This window comes from Balaenoptera borealis, assembly GCF_965194805.1.
Source record: "Balaenoptera borealis genome assembly, chromosome: 7".
In the NCBI taxonomy this organism is placed as follows: domain Eukaryota; kingdom Metazoa; phylum Chordata; class Mammalia; order Artiodactyla; family Balaenopteridae; genus Balaenoptera; species Balaenoptera borealis.
The window spans coordinates 107,584,057-107,606,170 of record NC_138864.1 but is presented as its reverse complement, the minus strand read 5'-3'; the positions used below and the strand labels follow the sequence as shown (position 1 = coordinate 107,606,170).

The window sequence follows — 22,114 nt, the reverse complement described above, 5'->3', positions numbered from 1 at the left end:
CTTTGCATTCAAGAATCTAGTAGAATCTTCAATAACATGACATCTTGGGGGTAAAACTATTCTGCCCTCCCAGGAAACACCTTTGATATCACTGTCAGGGCCTGAATGCCACATGTAGCATTTCTTTTACATTTATGTTGCTCTTTTAAGCTTGTATGTGATGGTTTTTCTCCCCTTTTCTCAGAGGAAGAGCTAGCTCTGGAAGAAAAGTTTTTAAAAACACATTCTTAATCCAAGCTTTGTTAATATCAGAATTTTTTTTTCTTGCTATATCTCTAAAAATATCTCCTTATCATCTGCAACTACATAAAAAAGATATGAAAATGAAAGCTTACTGGTGTAACAGCTGCACAGTGAAAATAAACTGGCTCTGGCATGGTAGCTGGGAGCTTTACCCATTGAAAAGTCTGCAGATTCAGCTTCCAGATATCTCCCAGGATCACTTCTCCATTATAGCCCCCGCAAATAAACACATCTATCAGGAAAAGAGAAAGCCAAAATCACACAAAGGAAAAGGGTCACAGTGACAGCATGTCCTGTAGTAGCTCTCACGGCTAGATGACACGGGAGCAGTTCCGTCCCCATACCATAAAGGACTCCAGCTGGCGGGCCGCTCATGCTGCTGTCCTGTCCCTCACTAGAGTTCGGACACTATGTTGGGATCTTTGCTAGGGCTAAGGATGCAAGCTTCTGAGGAAGCTTCATGTCTAGGTTCTCAAATTCAAATACCTACAGTGCCAGGCATAGGAAGTGAATGAGCAAGAAGGTTCAGGGAAAATAAACAAATAGGTCCAGGGAACAAACAGGAGTGCACATGCTCTAATGAGGAAGATGGCGATGCAGCTCCAGCTCATCAATGCCATGTAGGACTTAGGGTCAGCAATTGCCAGATCTTCCAATTTTTTAAAAGACGCTGGAAATCCAGGTTTTTTGAAAAGTGAAACATTTTGATTTTTAAGTATTGGCCACTAATTCAAAAACTGTAATACACACATGAGCCAAACAGAACACATCTGCAGGCCACCAGGTTGCAAACTCTTCTTTTAAATAACATCCTGAAAAGGATAGACATTTTTCTGCCCATAGAGACAAACATTCTCTACTTAGACAATTAACCTGCAATGTTCAGTTTGGGGGCACAAAAGAGGTTTTTCCAAGCTTTCTTCAGCCCAAAGAGGACAGTTTGAAGTCCCATTTGATCTGTACCAGTTATTTACGTCAGGAACAAAACCTTCCCAAAATCAAAGGTTTTTTTATTATTGTTCTTGTTGTTCTTTTTGTTTTTATAAAATCAGTTAGTTATAACTAAGTAGACAACATGTAACAAAGGCTATGTGAACCTTCAAGCTAAATGCCCACAACTATAGCTGAATTCCATTTGTATGGTGCCTGGACTCAAAGAACCAAACGAATACATGTCTTAACTCAGATCTAGATCAAGTTTAAGTCAATACAATTAAACTATAAAACACACTGGAAACTTTTCTGGCTAGGATTTAAAAAAAGTATGGCTCCGTTCTTAGAGAGGCAAAGCTGAACAACGCCACTATCTATAAATCTTGTCCAAAGAGCAGAAGCAAAATAAAAAGCGCCTCTGTACTAGAGATGGCAGCATAATCCTAGTAAAATCTGAACTAAGCTGCTGAAAGGATACAGGCTATCAAACTCATTTACACACACCTTCCTCCCCTCCAAAAATTTAAGGTGGTATATCCAACTATAAAATAAGCTGTAAATTAAAAGACAGGACGGTTTTCCAAAGAGGAGTCATTTATTACACTCAGATAAAGTAGCTGCAGCTGCTTTCTGAAGCCATACAATGCTTGCGTTGTAATACGGCCAAAGAATGAGCTAAGAGTTCTATCTGGCATCAGATAGAGAAGAGAATAAACTTTATGAAATTACACTCTGAAGGAGCTATTACAATTTTAATACAATGTCTACCAAGGTCTCTACTGTATGTCAGGATTATTAGTGTTACCCACCAAAACCAGAGACATCTGTTGAGGTGGGGTGCCGAACGATTAGGTGGTAGAGTAGAAGCTTATTTATCACTTATTTTTGAGTTCTGTGATAACTGAGGGAACCCAAACAACACATTAGTTTACTTTATGAAAACTGCTGAGAGATGCAGAACTTTATGGATTTCCCTTTAAGTATAAACTAAAAGAAATAGACTCTCCCCAAAGTTATGCCTCTTTTAAAGAGTTATCATTAAGAAATAAAATAATCTCAGTATGTACAATTACAAAAATGGAACCAGCCTGTTATTTGAAATCCTTACCATTTTTTATCTGAACACAACTGTGACATCTTCGGGCTGCAGGAAAACCTGCCAAACACATAAATACAGAAATTCCATTATTCACAGAAAGACTGGGAATAATGGTGATCCGACACAGCAAAAGACATACTATGAATAACTTGCTTAAAACAATCCCTTTGTCGCATTAAAGCAAACATTGACTAGTCCTTCCAATCCTGCCTTATTTCACACTAGAATAAATCCATCGTAAGTTTCATCATAATGATATAACGTTAAGGTGTCAGGAAAACAAAATGAGGTGGCAGTAGGCAGGGGTTACTAGTGGCTTTCCCAAGCCCTTTTACCCACAAAGAGACAGGTAGATCTTCATTTAAGTGCCTACTTTTATCCTACCCAGATTTCCCCTCTTCCACAGAATTCAGCAATCCCCATTAAAAGTCTATGCTCATGGGCTTCACTGGCGGTGCAGTGGTTAAGAATCCGCCTGCCAATGCAGGGGACACGGGTTCAAGCCCTGGTCTGGGAAGATCCCACATGCCAAGGAGCAACTAAGCCTGTGCGTCACAACTACTGAGCCTGCGCTCTAGAACCCGCGAGCCACAACTTCTGAGCCCACGTGCCTAGAGCCTGTGCTCCGCAACAAGAGAAGCCACTGCAATGAGAAGTCTGCACACCGCAACGAAGAGTAGCCCCAGCTCGCTGCAACTAGAGAAAGCCTGCGCCCAGCAACGAAGACCCAATGCAGCCAAAGATAAATAAATAAATAAATAAATAAATTTTTAAAAAATGAAATAAAAAAAATAAAAGTCTCTGCTCAGTTGCTGAGGAAGAATAATAATTGGGCTAAGGAATACAAGTAATTTCTTTTCTTTTCTTTTTGGTCACGCCGCACGGCATGTGGGATCCTAGTTCCCAGACCAGGGATCGAACCCGTGTCCCCTGCAGTGGAAGCTTGGAGTCTTAACCACTGGATCGCCAGGGAAGTCCCACAAGTAATTTCTAATACCAATTCAACAGATATTTTTCTTCTCATATAATGCAATAAAATTACTTTTTCTCTTTCAGAACAAGTAAAACTATAAAATACATTTATTAAAGATAAATGAATCAATATTTTAAATTTACCTATTTTTTCATGGGGTTTTGTTGCAATTTCCTCCCATGCATTCGTTTCAAGGTTATATGCATGAATCTTGGAGAGAAAAAAAAAAAGAGGATACACAAAAAATTTTAGCTAGCCTGAAAACTGGATTTTTCAAAACAGCCTGTACAAACATATTCTTGGTTGAAAAGCCTTCTTTTCCTTTGCTATTCTCTGATCTTTCCTAATTCTAATATAAGGCAAAAACATTAAATGAAGCAATTGAAAATTAAGCACATACATAATTTTATTATTTTTAAATCATAGAAAAGAGTGAAGAAAAAAGGTGGAATTCTGCAACTTGCACATTTTCTACAATGAACATGTATCATTTTTATAACAGAAAAAAGCAAGTGTTGGTAAGAAAACACGAACTGCAGTTTTGACAAAACTTGAAAAAGACCATTAAGGTTCCAAATCAGGAGCTCTGAGGCCTATAGATTTCCCCCGGGACATGGATTTAGAAATGCCACAGAGACAGATGAATAAAAGCCCTTCAGAACTCAGCTTTCTAAAGTTAGTGATGTGCAGTCCTAAACGTGCCTGTTCTTTTTAGATACACAGCACTGACAATGAGAGGGATGTGACATTCTGAGAATCCTGGTTCCAAATCTAATTAGTTGCTCCATTTAAGCTACTGTATCTTTCTTTTAATGTCTCTTCTCATCTAGCATAAAGGGATAATTCTAATAAAGTATTTTCAGTGTGTGATTATGCAACTGTCAGCTGGAAAGCATATCAGGGGCACAGAGTTCAACCTTATATTATAAAGAGCATCTAACACAAAATAGGTGTGGATGAAGAAACTGCTTGAAAATTACAATATCTACAGTAACAGAATTGTTACTTATTATGCTTAGTATAACACATGCCTCTCTCTAGCCTTCTTCCTCTCTCTTTTTTAATATACCTTGTTTAAGGAATAAGCTGTCCAAGAAGTACCACCTCCCAAGATGTAAATTCTCTGCCCATCATGTGCAATTTCATGTCTGTATCTGAAAATAGACAATAAAATACATTTATAATTATGGGAAAAATGATCTACCTAAGATTTGACTGCAAGACTTTTTATTGCATCATTATTTATAATAATAAATTATTGGAAATAACCCAAATGTTTAATAATAGTGAATTGGTTAAATAAATTATACAACATATAAAAAATGGATTAGCATGCAACCAATAAGAATGTAGGAACAGAGGATGGTTAATATACTGAGAACTTCTTTTCATGTCATTAACTGAAAAAACAAATCAGTTATATAAGAGCAGATAGGCTATAATCCTACTAAGAATTTATAGATATACAAATATGCAAAGAAAACGACTATAAGGATACATGCAAAATGTCAACCCTGGTTATCCCTGAGTTTAGATTTTGCTTTTTATTTTCTTTATTTTGCTTATTGGTATTTTCTAGATTTTCTATAATCTTTTTGTGATAACTTTGTATAAGGGGGGAAATTATTACAGTTTTAAAAAGTGATCTGCCTACATTTAATTAGAAAGTTTAGACTATGGGCTTTCAAATTAAGACACTTATTTAACAGATAGAAAAATACCAGAAAAATTATGCTACATAAAACTGTGAATATAATGTGAAACACCTACCAGAACTTTTATCCAAGCAGTCTAGCTAAAAGCTGAAACAAGTTATAATATGTCCATAAAATGATTCAAAGAAGGCAACCATGTGAAAATGCTTTGAAAACTTAATCTATTTCCTCCTTTCCCTGGAGGCCCTGGTGCTGATAAAATAAATTACATCAAAATTGCTCCCCATACCAAGCCATCTCCCAAGTCCTCTCATGGTAGTTCTGCAATAATCAGCCCACTAAGATACTACAATAGAAATAAGTCTTCCTTGGCACCCATATGTCATTTTCTTAAAGGCAACAAAGACATAATAGTCTAAACAGTGAATAAAAAATTACTTACTGTCTTTGCTTTTAAACTAGAGGGCAAAAAAACCTCTTTAAGTTTTCCAGTGAGTTTAATTCTAAGAAGAGGCAACTGCTACTAGGAAAAAAAAAAAGTGAAAGATCTACGACTGCTACTAGAAGGCAACTAAAGAGAATCACATGATGTTTGAGTGTTTAACAGAGCACTTAAAATAAATGACCTTCCCTTCCTTTCTTCCATCCATCCAACCAACACTCACTGAGTACCACTATGGGGCAAGGCACTGTGTTCTTACTGGGGATACAGTTGTGAGCAAATGAGCCAAAGAATCCTAATATGCAAGTTAAGAAGGGAAATCAAAAAGTTAACTAGAATGTAATTATTTTGCCTGTAATATGAAATTTAGTTACAATTGTTATCATTGGTTTCACTATTTTCCTAATGCAGGAAAACTGAAGTACAAGAGGAAATAACAGGAAAAAAATTCTTTAATTCAGAGGGAGATACCATTCCCTCACCAGAAGACCCTTCTTTAATGCTGAACTGGGATCTAATAGCCAGTTAGCTATTTTAACCAGGTCAAAGGGTCTTCTTCAAACCATACTCCCAATATTCTGAAAAAAAGTAAAATCTTAGCAAGAAAGAATAAATATGCTTTAATCCTAGAATCTCACCTCTCTTCTGGTAGATCACAGGATAGGTTGTTTGGTTTCAGTTGTGTCCACTCTCTGGTATTGAGATCTAATTTGTGCAGGTCTGTGCTGTAAATATAGCCAGTTGTCCCTCCAAAGACATAAAGGGAGCCATTGATGATAGCCATGGCCTGGATAATGAGGAAAGGTGAACGAGACTTCCTCGTTAACACTTGATTGAAGAATGTAACCTTATTAGATATCCCCAAATCAGGTTTTATTTAAAACCTGGGGGGCTCTAAAAATCAGACCCTTAAAAAGGACTAAAGATTTTAGAGAAACAGATTATTTTTAGAAAAGTTAACTTTGCTCAACTGGAAAGAAAGTTTTATCTAGATAGGCAAAGGGCGTCAGATGATCCTTAGGGGTCCTAGCCAACCAAAGAATTTATAGATCATGGACATGAGCATTTCCACTGAAAGCTGCTTCACTTTCTAAGCAGTCTGAAGAAAAATGCCCTTAAGGAGAAGGAGCAAATATGAAAATAAGGCACCAGAATCCCTTAAGTAAGAAGTCTAGAGTTGGCAGTCCCCAAAACTTGACATTTTCTACCAGACTCTTCTCAGTGTAAGTTTTGCTATTGTTATGGTAATTTCTTAGAGTTTAAATGCCTCCTGTGGTGGGATACGGTCATCCAGTATGTGCCTCACACATAGTTCAGAAGCTATGTATCAGTACCAGTGCCAGCCAGTGCTAGTTAAGAAAGAAGCCACAGCTTTGGTTGTTTTAAGCTTAGCACATTACTCTCAAAGGGTCCCTGAAGTATGGTGAGTTGCTTTCCTACCTTTTTAGATATAACTTTTCAAACCTAAGGTTTGAAGCACTAGAACCTAACTGGAAACTAATTTCTATATAATCTGTGTTTTAGCTCAGATCTGTATAAAAGTCTCTTAACCAAGTACAGGGATCATCTACTCTATTACTTAGGTTAGAAAGCTCTTCAAAGCATCATAACACTCTAAAGACTACAGGACCTGGGCCATAAATAGCCAAATCTCTCATTGGGGGTGGGTGAGGTCCTGACATTTATAGAAACCTCCATACAGGTCTAGATCATTGGTCTTAATCAGAAACAAAAAGTAAGGGGAAAAAAAGGAAAGAAGAAGGCAAGCAACCAGATTTACAAACTACAATTTCACATCAGAACTGAAAAATCAAATAGTAACCACAATGAATTTATTCTCCATTAAAAAAAATTGGTGGCAATATAAATATTCTGACATTGTTCCTGGAACTAGAAAATCTGAACAAATACATCCACAATGACTGGCCATAGATTGGTACCTGTCCATATATACGACTGGGTTTCTTCCCCCGACAGCTGAGTAAAGCCCATCTCTTATACTTCACGTTACAGACATGGACGTCATTGCCGTTGCTCTCACCAAATGGGATGCCTGTTCCTCCAAACACCAACAGGTTGTTTCCATGCAGCACAACTGGGAAAGGAGAAGCACAAATTTCATTTTCGTACTGGCTACCTGCAATGTGTTCCCACATTAACCCAGAAAATCTGAGAAACTCAAAAATGTCCGCTTTGATACTTTCAGAAGATAGCTCAAACCACTGACATATAACTACTACAAAGTTTTACAGAAAAAGATCTAATTCACACTATTTCACATAGCTCACTGTTTGATATGTGACATGTACTGTGAAATTCATGAAACACTGTATATAACAATACAGAATGATATGAACTACAATCCACCGCTGCTGCTTAACACAGTTCAAGTACACAGTAAAGCAAAAGAAAATGAAGGATCATCATTGCCTTAGCAAAGACCCAGTGGGACTCAGGATGAAGGGATAAAAGGATCATTCGGTTTTTGCCAGGGGAATGATCTCTACATTTTAAATTATAGTTTCTGTCATCTTAATCCTCCACCAGATAAAAAGAACACGAATATCCTGCTGGTAACTTTCTGTTCCTGTCATCACACACACTTGTATATACTTTTTCTCTCTCTGATGGCAAATATCCTGAAAATACTGCTACTGTATTATTTCAATGACTTTTTTTTTTTTTAACCAATTATTCAATTGATGTAGTGTAAGAGTCAACAGCATGAGCTCTGGTGCCCGTGAGAGCTGGGTTTAAAGTCTCGTGTGACCTCAGGAAAGTTATTTAATCTCTCTAAATTAATCTTCCCAACAACCCTATGAGGTAGGAACCATTATTATCTTTTCCATTTTTATAGATGATAAAATAGAAGTGGTGAGAGGTTTAAATAATTTGTTGAAGGTTTCCTAAAAAGAACCTTGCCAAGCTAGGGTTCAATCCCAGGCAGTCTGGCTCCAGAGCCTGCACTCACAGCCACTGCCCTTCGGGCCTCTCTAAAGCCTCAGTTTCCTCATCTGTACAATGGCGATAATTCCAGTGTTGGCATCATAGAGACGTTGTGAGGATTAAACAGATACCACATGTGAAGTACTTTGCTCAAGAGCTTTAAACCCCATTTGTTGATCTTCTACTACATTTTGCGTAGCATATATATGATACTTTATGTTGAACCCTCTGAGATATTATTAATTCCATTTTATAGGTAAGGAACTAGAAGCTAAAAATCATCTGTCAAGTAAATGACACACAGCTAAGTTCAAACTCAGGACTATCCAGCTCACAATTAATTCTGAATCACCATGCTATAGTATTGATACAGTATTATCACAGTAAGAGTCTATCCATTAACAGGGTTTAATCATATTACTATTATGATTTATTATTATTAAACATTATTAACAAGGAAAACATGTGACACTGAGCCAGACCTCTCAGACATTTCATAAAGTCAAAAGTTTAGAACTGCTGGCACTCACGTGACATAGATGCCAATTCTCGGGGCATGTAGCCATCTGTGCCCATCTGGTGCCATACTCCTGTAGCAAAATGATACCTCCAAAGCTCCCTGAAGAGAGGATAGTCTTCATTATCTGGCCCTCCTGATTCATCATAATCTGGGTTATAACCTCCAAACACATATAGATTGGTATTATCTGCCACACAACGATGTCCGCTTCGTGCTGGTGGAGGTCTGTGGCCTAGGAGAGAAGAGGACAGTTTTCCACAGATGACCCAGCAGATTAAAAGCACAAACAAAATTTGGCAACAAACATTTTATCTTTAAAAGGAAATCAGGGAAAATTTATAATGTGGATGTACTTTTTATTTACTTAGGTTATTTTATACATTCACACATACTACTTAGGATTTTAAGGAGCTAGTCTCCATTTCTATTTCACAGGACTATTTTCAGATTTTGATAACTGTAAAAAGATTTTTCCCAAGGGAGGCAAAATAACGTCATAAACTTGAGAAAATGGCTGGTAACTTGGAGTTTTCAAGAAAAGAAGGAGGAGGGGTTTAATAATCCAAAAGCTAAAAGGACAGATTTTCTATTTTCTTAGAGGAGAAAAAAACACAGGCCAACGAAATTAAACTGAAAATATTAGAGAACTACATAAATATAATCACAAATGTGAATGAGTCATGTATAAATAAAAATACACATACATAAAACCTGTGATTTTTCCACAATATATAATTATACACTTAAAAAGAAAACTGGCTTTCAAAGAGTTATAGCAAAGTCTGGAATTTAAATACCACTCCAGACATTATGGTAGTTAACAAAGAATATCCCTGTATTTATCTCAAAGAGCATCTTTCATCCTATTAAGAGCTTTACTGAGAAAAGCTATTTCAGGGAATTTCCTGGTGGTCCAGTGGTTAGGACTCGGTGCTTCCAATGCTAGGGCCCCGGGTTCGATCCCTGGTCAGGGAACTAAAGATCCCACAAGCTGCACAGCCAAAAGAAAAGAAAAAAAAAAGCTATTTCTACAATTTGTATTTGCAAGCTTTCTGAAATTTAAATTATGTCAACTAGTTTACTAAAAGTTACTTCAAGATTATTTTAGAGTAAAAAACCCCAAAATTTATATTACTTCTATTATCCTTACAATTTTTACACCAGTCTACACAAACCCTTACATAGCTACAGAACCAAAGATGCTTAAATACACACTGGACAGAATAAGCTACTATGGTCGTCTGTTATCCTACAGATTTATCTACCTTCATATATTAGGAATAGATACTAGTATAATATTAATATTTATGACAATGCTGGACACCTAATAAACATTTGTTATATAAACATTTATTACCAGCCTAATATAGGCCTCACATATTTATATTTTTAAATCAAAATCCCACTTCCTACGCTATGCTTTTAAACAAGAACTGAAAAGAAATTGCACAGAGCTAGAAAAACTAAAAACCAAACAAACAAACCACAAATCACTCAAGTCCAACCTGTTGGTCCTGAGAACCTTTGATGGCTCCTTAGTGCTCAAGCTTGAAGCCCTCAAACAGCAATTCAGAGCCTTTCCTGATCCCTCACACTCCTGCCTGTTTAAGTCTGTCTCTCTGCTTAGAAAGCCGAGTCCTTCCCTTAGCTCTTGGCCTGGTCTACCTAGTGTTCAATGCCTGGAAGTTCCCTGGTGGCCTAGTGGTTAGGATTCTGGGCTTTAACTGCCGTGGCCTAGGTTCAATCCCTGGTCGGGAAACTGAGATCCTGCAAGCTGTGCAGTGCGGCCAAGAAAAGAAAAAACCTACAGCCCTTACAATTTAGTACCATACCACTCAAGTAATAGGACAGACATGGACAATTAATAAGATGATTACATCATAACTATGTAAATACATAATAAATATAATTTTAGGCAAACTATAATCACTGAGGAAATTTACTCACAAGCTGTGATTTACCTCAAGTGAACTCAATTTCTCTTTCTAAAAATCTTGAAACACAGAAAATGTGGTGTGGAAGAAAGAGCAATAACTTCTACAAATATCTAGATTTGAATCCAGGTTCTTTCTTACTGCTTCCTTGAGCAAGTCACTGACCCTCACTGAGTCTCAGCTTCTTCATTTGTATGAATGGATTATTATTCCTGTACTTTACAGATTTATTATACTTGCTATTATGTTAAAATGTTTATTGGTTAATAATATATGTATCTTCCCAGGAGGCTATAAGCTATTTGAGGGAAGAGGAATTATTTGCATTCACCTTTCTATTACCAAACCTAAGGCACACAGAAAACACTGAACAAATTTACAAATTTAATTTTTCTCTACTCATTTTGTTAATATTTATTTTTCTTCTCCAAATAATTATAAGTTTCTAAAGGGCAAAATCATGTATAGCAATTAGCCTGCATCACCCACAACACCTAAAACAGTTAGAGATATGTAACAGACACTAGAAGTTTCACTGATACTAACTTCAGGTCAAAGTTAACAGCAACAGGGATGATCAAAACAGTGTAGAGCTCTCAGTGGACTTTGATATTGTGCTTAAGAGAGATACAATTTTGGGGACAGGGGTTGGATTATGCAATGGTCTTCTCAAAACACAAATGCTTCTAAGAATTAGCAAGACAAATTTTAAGAAAAAAACTTAACAGAGTTACTATGGTCAACAGACAGGAACTCTAAGAATCTCTATAATGTCATTTGCTTTATTACCTGGAGCCAAAAGATACTTTTTGAAACTGCTTTTGGGCAAATATGAAAAGACATACAGTATATTCCAGGATTTTCTCTAAATGACTGTACAACGGAGAAGACATTCCATTCTAAGTTTACTGCCAACTATTTTTGAGACAAATGTAACTCACATGGATTAAAGGTTGAGGAGTCAATGAAAGATGATTTTATATTTACCCACTCATTCATTAAGCCAAAAATATTACTGGACGCCTGCTACATACCAGGTACTGTACTAGTTGCTGAGGATACAATGGTAAGACCATTACTCTTTCTGTCCTCTGGAGCTTACAGTCTAGTCCTGTGCTGTCCAACACAGTGGCCACTAGCCACATATGACTCCTGAGCATCTGAAATAAGGCTGGTTCAAACTGAGCTATGCTTTAAATGTAAAATACCCCCTGGATTTCAAACACTTAGTATCCAAAAATAAATGTAAAATTACTAATTTTTATATCTGAATATAGGTTGAAATGACATTTTTGATCTCGAGTCAAATAAAAATTAAGATTAATGTCACCTATTCTTTACTTTTTTCATGTGGCTACTAGAAAATTTAAAGTTTTGTGACTCACGTAATATGTCTATCAAAAGCGCTTGTCTAGCTCAATTGCTGGCTTCTGTAAATAATGCCATTATCTATGCAAATTAAACTGCTGGGTAAAGAGCATCTGATCAACGTTTGATAAATATTAAACATCCTGTCAAGAAGTCTTATAGCTAGGAGTGAAGAGGTAACTATTCTTTCTCTTTAGTCAGTAACTAAAGATTTCTTTGTACATATTTATAGCCCAAGAGTGACTAACATATTAGAAAGCCGTATTTTATTTTGAATAAATCATGGGGAGTTATCAGGGTTAATGTCATGGAGACTACACATTAATTTTCATTATGAAGAATATAGCATAGGCTCCTCAACCTTGACCAAAACTTAACTGGGTTTTAGATTCTTAAAGTAGTTCTCTGAATCTTGTCCCAAATTCTCCATGTGCAAACCCCACTTTCCTAAAAAGTATTTGCTACTAATAAAATCAGCCACAGAATTAGGTTACCTGATTGAGGAACTCCAATTAGAAAATGCAGAAGTCCAAAATTAAAACTGAACCTGTATGCAGAGGTGAACTCAATACCCAGAAGGGAACATGCAGCTGAGGGAGTATGTACCTGTGGTAACTGAGCCACCTTTTTGCTTCAGTGTGCCCATCATGTCACAATGATGAGCACACTTGCTCTTTACCCCAGGGAGTAAGCCAGAGCTTACTGTAACCAGGGACATGGGCTTTAGTTTGCAGCCCAAAGGAAGAAAGAAGCTAGCTGTCAGAGATAAGGCAATGATGAGGTTGCGCCCACGTTATTACCGTTAACAAATAATTTGGTAACAAAGCTTTCTTTACGTAGATTTATATGCAAATGTCTAAAAACTTCTGGAAACCGAATTTCTGGGGTCAAAGGAATATACACTTAAAATTGACACAGATAGGGGACTTCCCCGGTGGCACAGTGGTTAAGAATCTGACTGCCAATGCAGGGGACACGGGTTCGATCCCTGGTCCAGGAAGATCCCACATGCCGCGGAGCAACTAAGCCTGTGAGCCACAACGACTAAGCCTGCGCTCTAGGGCCCACGTGCTGCAACTACTGAGCCCACGCGCCTAGAGCCCATGCTCTGCAACAAGAGAAGCCACCGCAATGAGAAACCTGTGCACCACAACGAAGAGTAGCCCCCGCTCACCGCAACTAGAGAAAGCCCGTGCGCAGCAATGAAGACCCAACGCAGACCCCCCTCCCAAAATTGTTACAGATATAATACTGTTATAGACCCATATTGCTTTCCGAAAAGACTGCAACAATTTATACCCCCAGCAATAGTGTACGGTAGTGCCTATTCCTTTATGCCCTCTTCAACCTTTTTAGTTTGTGCCAATCTGATGGGTGTCAGGTTACTTTGTATTTCTCTGATTTTTACTAGTTCACATATTTATTGGCCCATTTGTATTTCTTCTTTGGGGAACTGCCTGATCATATCCCCTGTCCACTTTCCTATCTATTGTGTTGTCTTCTCACAGATTTGTAGAAATTATTTATTTATTCTATTTCTTTCTTCCAGCCTGCTATTGGGCTTTTAATTTTGTTTATGGTACCTTTTACTATATGGAAGTTTTTGTGTAATTGAACCTCTCAATCTTTTAAGGCTCCTTTGCAACAACAACAAAAGGCTCATTTGCTTTACATCTCATTTAGCTCTGCATCATTATAAAATTACTATTCTTATTTATTTCTAACATTTTTTTAGTTTTGATTTTTAATATTCAGAACCTGAATACATTCAGAACATATTTTTGTGTATTTTATGAGGTACGGCTCTAATATTTCCTGCAAAATGGAGAGGCTACTGTCCCTAAACCCCTTATGGAAAGTCATCCCTTCTACACTGAACTGAAATGCCACCTTTATCGTATACTAAATTGACATGTTCTACAGTAGAATTAGTAAAATCCCAGTATCCAGGTCTAATCACCTTGGACACAAAATCTATTGCTCTTTAAGAATGCACACAATCAAGACACATCACACAATCTTAAATGCGAAAGCTTGCAAATAAAGTAGCATATAACATTTTTGCTTAATAAGCCTATCACAAGATGTAGCCACCTCTAGATGTGCTATCAAACATTTGTGATAAGGCCATTGTAAAAAAAAAAAAAAATTAAAACCTTTATTGCTAAAAGTATTAACTAGTTACAAATATCATACAGCCTAAATGATAAATTCAGTTTAACTTAACTGGTCCCTTCTTTCCAAATATAAAGCCCAGCATCACCTCTACCTGAGAAGACAGGTCTTCTATTGTACACCTGGAAGCCTGGACAGGAAAGCCAGGGAAGACTGGGCCAGCTGGTTCCCATCCCTGACTGATATGCAGACCGTTTTACTACTCCCAGAGCCCAAGCTGCTCAGGCAAAGGCCATCCATCCACAGCAGCACACAATATTCTTGGTTATGTAAGCATCTCCTACCACAGAGACTCCATACACTGTTATGAGATTCATATATAAAGATCTGGCTTCTTAGGGCAGAGTAATCTTAAGTCTAAATTGGCAGCAGTAAAAGAAACTTGCTTTGACAGACTTTGGTGTTACCATGAGTTGGTTTCAAGTGCTGAGCAAAGCATACTTGAGACAGCTGTCACTACATATCGGCCTGGGCCTCTGGGCTCTGTTCAGTCCCACTGTTTATTTATTGATTCCTGTACCATTACCACACCGTTTTAATTACGACAGCTCTGAAGTATCTATCAACATCTAGTAGGGCAAATTCCCCTTTGTTACTCTTTTACAAAAACTTCTTAGCTATTTTTCCCCATTTACTCTTCCATTGGGTTTTAGAATCAGTTTGTTAAAATCTGTTAAGAGGCCCCTTGGGCAGACACCATCTTATCCAGGTGATCAAAGTTAACATCACCAGTAATGGGACAAATCAACATCATGTGCAGTGAAATGAACACAGCATTACTTCCGCAGTATTCCAGCCAAAAATGTATAAGCTGAACGTAATCATGAAAAAACACAAGACAAACCCAAACTAAAAGAAATTCTACAGTATGACTAGTCCCTACTGTTCAAAAATATCAAGGCTAAAGATACACGAGAACTGAATGCAACACATGATTCCGGGACTTTATTATGGACATTATTGGAATAATTGGCAAAATCTGAAATGAGGTCTGTAAATCTGATGATAATGTTAATTTAATCCATTATTTATAGTGTTAATAGTGTTAATTTCTCAATTTTGGTACTTGCTCTGCAGTTACATAAGAGAGTATCTGTTTTCCAGGAACAAACACCAAAATATTTAGGGGTAAAGGAGCATAGTGTCTGCAGGTTAATCTCAAGTGGTTCAAACAGAAAAACAATATGTATATGCATATGTATTACAGATAGCGAGGGGAGAAAGGGAAGAGGACAGGAGAGAGAGAGGGAGCAGGATAAAGCAAATGTGATCAAATGTTAACATCTGGGGGACCTGGGTGAATACAGGACAATTTTTTTACCATTCTTGTAACTCCTCTGTAAGTCTGAAATTACGTCAGACTAAAATTTAAAACTAAATTTTAAGCAAGTCCCTTGAGGATTTTACTTGAGATGACCCATGAAGGAATATAGTCTCTAGCCATTTATCCTCATCTTTTTGATATCATCAGTATAGTTTCATTGTTTTCCTCTTGTTTTTTATTCCTAAGTACCTTATCATTTTCTATATAATTGTGAATAGATATCTCGTTTATTTTTTAATTGCTTGTTGTTAATATACAGGAAAGTAATTTATCTTTGCAAGTTTAAATTTTATCCAGCCAATTTTCTAAACTCTAATATTAGTTATCATTAGTTAATTATCTTGAATTTTACATTAAGACTATCATATCATCCTGTTATTAAAGACAACTTTCAGCTCTTTCTTTCCAATATATGTACCTTTTATTTTTTTCTTCATTGTATTGGCTGAAACCTCCAGAACAAGGTTGAATAGTGGAGATTATAATGGGCATTTTTGTCTTGTTCTTTACATTTTTAATGAGGATATTGGTAATGTTTCACTATTATATATGATATTTGCTATTGGTTTCTTGTAGATAGTCTATCAGTAAAATAAAATTTCTTTCATTCCTGGATGCCTACAAATTTTTTCTTAACCAGGAATGGTTTAAAATAAAGTCTTTATTAAAATGTATATATAGAAAAGTACATATATCATAAGAGTATAGCTTGATGCATTTTAATAAAATGAACACACTGAGTATCAAATTTTATTAAATGCTTTTGGTAACAGAAAAATCAAACTGTTTCTTTTAACCTTTTAAAGTACTAAATACATTCCACAGATAAACCCAATTTGATCTTAATTTCTATTTTTATTTAGATTTATCCCTGCCATCATATATATATATATTTTTAACCATTCTTTCTTATTATTTCATTTTCCCACTTTTCTAATTTTACTGAAATAATCAAGCTTTCTTTTTTCCTTTCCTTTTTCCCTAGGGAGATCTACATACTATTACCCCTAATATTTTTTAAAAACCCATAAATTTGTATTTCTCTAACAACAGTAAGAGTAAACCACGTCTGGAAAGAAATTTGGCTATTAACAGTGGTTACTTCTGGAAAGGGGAATAAGGTGAGGAGTAACGATGCGAAATGGGACCTTGCTTTTTTAATTTAACCTCTTTTATTATGAAATATAACACATGTATAGAAACATACATAATTATAAATGTATAGTTTAATAAATTATCAGAAAGGTAACATGTCGTCATCATCCAGGTCAAAAAACAGAATACTGCCAGCACACAGATGCCCTCTTACCTGCCCCTTTTGATCACAACCCTCTCCATCCCACTGCCTTCACTTCCAGAGGAAACCTATTTCCTGATTTTTATGGCAATCATAAAACCTGCTTTCTTTTAATAGCTTTATTATACCTAAGTATGCATCCTTAAACAATATTGTTTATTTGGGCCTAGTTTTGAAGTGTATTTGTATAGAATGATATAGTATGTTTCCTTCATGGGATCTTTCATTCAAAATCATGTTTCTGAGATTCATCCACGTTGCTGGGGTTAGAGGCAGTCTGTTCATCTCCATTGCCAAATAGTATTTCTTTGTATGAATATATACCACAATTTATCCAGTCTATGTTGCGTGAATGGACATTTGGGTTGTTCAAATTAGTGGCTCTTAATGCTGCTATAAACATTTTTGTACGTGTTTTCAGGTGTACAGGGGCCCATATTTGTTGGCTATAAATGTAGAAATGGAATTTCTGAGTCATAATGTATGGAAATCTTTACCTTTACTAGATAAAGGCCAAACTGGTTACAAAATATTTAGTATTAGTATCATCAGTCTTTTTAATTTAGCAATTCCTGTGAGTTTGTAGACCTAGCTCACCGTGGTTTTAACATGCATCTATCTCATTACTAATGAGGTTGAGCACCTTTTCATGTTTGTTGGCCAACTGGATTGATCCTTTTGGGAAGTGCCTGCTCAAGCCTTTTATACATTCTTGTACTGAGATGTCTTTTTCTTATTGATTTATACAAATTTGTTATATATGCTTAAGATAAGGACATTCATTTTTCACCCTATATATTTCCATATTATTTGAATTTTAATAAGCATATATTACACCTAGAAATTCTAAAATGAAAAATTATAAGATCTTTAGCAGAGTTTTACTTTATTCCTATCCCCCGTTTGTTTAAATCATCTGAAATGTTAGTTACAGAAATGTTATATATATATACATACACACACATACACATATACTAGATTTACATTTTTCTTTTATATATTTAGAAAACTTTTCTTATCAATTATACCAGGCTTCACAGTCCCTGTATTTAGACACAACTCTAAGTTTTTCTGCTTTTTTTGTACACTACTGCTTCTTGTGCCCAAACCTTCCTCTTTCTTGGATTTGTTTTTCATTTTACTGGGAACACCTCTTCAAGTAATTTTCTCAAAAAGGGTGTGTTCATAAACTTTCAGAGTTCTTATTTATTTTGACCTCCATTTAAACATTTAAATATTAGTGAGGCTGGGTACAGTTCTGTGTTCAAAATAATCTTCCCTCAGAACACTGAAGGCACTTATCTTCTAGCAAACTATGTTGCAGGTGAGAAATCTCAGTCTTGAGTCTTTCTGCGTAGCCTGTTTTCTATCTTTGGAATCATAAGTAGTTCAGTAATGTACAGATAGATGCTTTTTGCTTTTACATTTTTCTAGCTTGTTCCTTGGTGGGCCCTTTATACTTGAAAACTCGAGAGTCTTTCTTCAGCATAGGGAAATATTCTTTATTTCTTTATTTTCTCTCTTCCACTGTCTTTCCTTATGTAACTCTATAAAATGGATACTGGATCACTTAGATCTACCCTCAAAGTATAATTTTCCTCATGTACTTTCTCTTTTTTGTCCTCCTGCTTTACGGTCTGTAAATTTCCTCTACTTTATTTTTGTAAAATTTGGTCTTAAGCCTGTGTATTATTTAATCCTCCAACTGCATCTTTATCTCAGCAAGTTTCAATATGGAACTCATTCCTTAACCATTCCTTTTTTTTGCACAGCAGTTGTCTTTTTATTTGTGGACCCAATTCTCTCTTGACTCTGACGAAACCTGCTGTGATCAGAACAAGTTTAGTTTCCCTCAAATGTCTGGTAAGCCTTGATCACTGATTCATATTAATAAATGAAGGGCGACATTGATTAGTATTCTAAGAGATAAGGAATTTCCTCCACAGTTGTATTACTCTGTCTCCAAACCTCCAAATGGGAGATGTGTTTGATTATGGGTGTCTGCAGGTAAGTGGTACACTCACAGACAGGTTTCTCTTTAGAAGTGGAGAAAAAGCAGTTTTTCTAAAATAAGGAAGGCTGCATTTTGCTAGCATGGTCATTTAACATACATCAGTCCTCGGTGGAGTTTGCTTTCTTCTGCTCCCCCTATTCCACCCTCCTCATCCAATCTATTGTGGAGGTCCATTACCTAAAGCTCTGCTTTGTGCACACACTCTTTCCAATCCCAGTCCATGAAAGCACTGCCTGTTCAACCCCCCCTAAACAAATCCGCTACTTTGCTTGAAGAACTGTTCTTAGAGCTTTATCTTAGAACTAATGCCATTGCCAGGGAGGGAGGGAGAGAAGTAGGAGAAATGACAGTTCTGAAGGCAGTCCCTTAATTATTTGCCCTGATGTTCCATCTTCCCCCTACCTGCTCCCTCCTCCTACACTTGCTGATTCTAGGCTTGAGTTTCAGGAAAGGAGCTCTTTAAGAAATTAACTGATTTCCAGCATGCAGCAGGAGTACCTATTTGGGGTTGCATTTTATTCTGTTCTAGTTTCTCAATCATTAGAATTCCAACTGCTTTCTGTTACCCTGAAATTCCTCAAATTTTCTGGTATTATAACGATAGCAAGAATGACAGCAGCTAACATTAAGTCAACATTGGCTAAACAGACTGTCAGTATAAATATTTGTTATCCTGGTCTTTAGCTAGTTGACAAGCTAGAGTTAAGGCAATTAATTTGGCTTGTTATGCTGACTTTGTTTCTGATAAATAAAAGTTTTCAATTATGGAAAAAAACACATTGGCTAGATGTAAAAACTCTTCTAAGTGCTTTGCACATATTACCTCTCAATACTCACAACAAACCTAGGAGGTTGGTACTATTATCATCATCCTAATTTTACAGATGAGGAAACTGAGGCAAAAAAAAAAAAAAAAAGAACAAGCAACTTGTCTAAAGTCACACAGTTGGTAAATGGCACAGCCTGGATTCAGACATAGGTAATCTGGCTTCAAAGCCTCCCTTTTCTGTTTTTCAATATAATTATGATTCATTCTTTTTTGTAGGTCTGCTTTGTCATTTTCAGTAATAAGTGAGAAGTACAGGAGGGTAAATGGGTGTAATCGGTCTATCATTTTGTAATGAAAACACACTGTTTTCACTACACTGATATTGTTTTCACACCACTTATAATGGGTAGCAACATCTTTTAGAGAATATGCAGGATCTAGCGAAGGAATCTAGCGACAGAAAATGAGCCCTATGAAACTGTTTAATCAGAATCAAAAGAGATAATGTGTAGGAGTCACAAAACGAGAGGCTTGAAAGTGGCAATTTCAAAAGTATAGATAAGTTGTTTTAAAAATCTAAGGAAACACTAAATAGCATTTTCGTATTCTCAGCAACTTATTAGTTTACTGTCACCACCACCAGAGAGAAGTTGAGAATGTACTAAAATTTTAGTCCCATCCTATTCCCTGACAGCAGCCTTACAAATAATTCAGTTCAACTCAAATACATATGATATACCTACTACATGCACTGTGCTACAAACTGGAGATAAAGAAATGAAAGGCACTGTTCCACTGTCCCTGCCCTTACAGAGCTTACAGTCTATGGCAGGCAGGAACAAGTAAACAAATGACTATAATTCAGTGTGGTAAGTGTTATGATACAGGCAGATACACAGAGGGTGCAATCAAAACAAAGAGACAAGCCTTCCAAGGAGGTTTCTCTAGAAATAACTCGTAGACTGAGTGTTCAAGGATATGCTATTACTGGCTTGGGGAGATTAAACTGAATTTATCATTTTTTCCCTCAATCTGCTCTTCCATCCATCTATATAATACCTGGTAAAGAGAAAATGGTCCACACAGAAAGCTGGAAGCTTTCTTGACTTTTCCCTCCTCTTGAATTGGTCATCAAGTCTCATCTAATTCCACTTCCTTATATTTCAAATCAATTACCTACTCTCTATTCCTACTAAATATAACTACCTTAGTTGCAGCCTCTATCATTTCTCACCTTGATAACTCTAATAACCCTAACTGGTCTTCCAATTAAATCTCTTCATTAATTAAATAAACTGATCCTAGAAACTCCCCTTGGGTGGTGCTCCACTTGATCTGGGCCCTCTCCAGCTTCTTCTTTCCACACTCTTTCCCACTCTGCCGAACTTCCTACAGTTCTCTGGAAGACCGTGCTCTGTTTTGCCTAACTGCCTTTATTTAAGCTGTTTGGTCCTTGTGGTTTGAGATGTTCCAACCTTCCCCTGTTAACACATACTCAGACTACTCAATACATTTCTTCTGAAAAGTCATCCCGATGGCTACTTATCTTCCCCTGTCCTTCCCACATGCTGAGTCAGGTACCTCTTCTGTGTGCTCCCATACCACACTACCTCATCAGGACACTTATCACAAAGAATTACACTCAAATTATTCTGTAATTGTTTCTTTACTGGATTCTCTATAATCTAGATGATTGAACTAGCACAAAGCCTGTTACACAGGAGGCAATCAAAAAATACTGAAAGAATGAAAGCATGAACGAACGAACGAACGAGGTTAGTTAAGTCTGTGAAATCTGATGAGATAACCAAAGGAGATAATGGAGAGGACAGAACATTGGAGCAATACCCATCTTTAGTGAGTAGGAAGAAAGAAGCCAGTAAAGGAAACAGAATGAACAATCAAAGAGGCAGGAAGAAAACATCTCAGATTGTACAGCAAAGTATAACCCAAAAGAAGAGAAAACTTTAAGAAGGTACAGGTGGTCAACAGATCAAACACTACAAACAGGTCAAAGAAGGTGAGGACTAAGACCAGGCCACTGATTTAGAAGTGGTCACTGGTGATCTTGCTGTTGCTAATGCTGAGTTTACTCCCGCCTCACTCTTCTCAGCACTGTCAGAGACCATCTTCCTCGGCAATTTTCTGAGGCAATTTAGGGCTTATGAAAATAACCAAAGATATGAAACTTACCTGTGCTAATCTCTTTTTTCCATGATTAAAATATTGAAAAACAGAGAATATAAAGAAAATAAAATCCCACCATCCAGATATAATGTTATTTCACTATTTCCTTTGTTTTTTATGTTTATATTTGTACAAAACTGGTATTATATTGAATTTTACATCCTAATTAAACAATTTCTTAATTATACTTAAATTTAGTCAGCCCCCAAGTTAGCCTTCTCATTGTAAATCAAAA

General features: G+C 36.5%; 1 protein-coding gene across 6 annotated transcripts in view; it reads right to left on the bottom strand.

Annotated features, from left to right (window-relative positions):
• KLHDC10 (kelch domain containing 10) overlaps positions 1–22,114 on the bottom strand; it is a 72,264-nt gene that overhangs the window by 12,317 nt on the left and 37,833 nt on the right. For all 6 annotated transcript variants that reach the window (XM_082399225.1, XM_082399224.1, XM_082399221.1 and 3 more), the window contains 7 exons: positions 8,822–9,043; positions 7,286–7,440; positions 5,984–6,132; positions 4,318–4,402; positions 3,392–3,458; positions 2,285–2,332; positions 336–475 (listed from right to left, as the gene is read on the bottom strand). In XM_082399225.1, the coding sequence (XP_082255351.1) occupies positions 336–475; positions 2,285–2,332; positions 3,392–3,458; positions 4,318–4,402; positions 5,984–6,132; positions 7,286–7,440; positions 8,822–9,043 (866 nt within the window). The remainder of the gene's footprint in view (positions 1–335; positions 476–2,284; positions 2,333–3,391; positions 3,459–4,317; positions 4,403–5,983; positions 6,133–7,285; positions 7,441–8,821; positions 9,044–22,114) is intronic.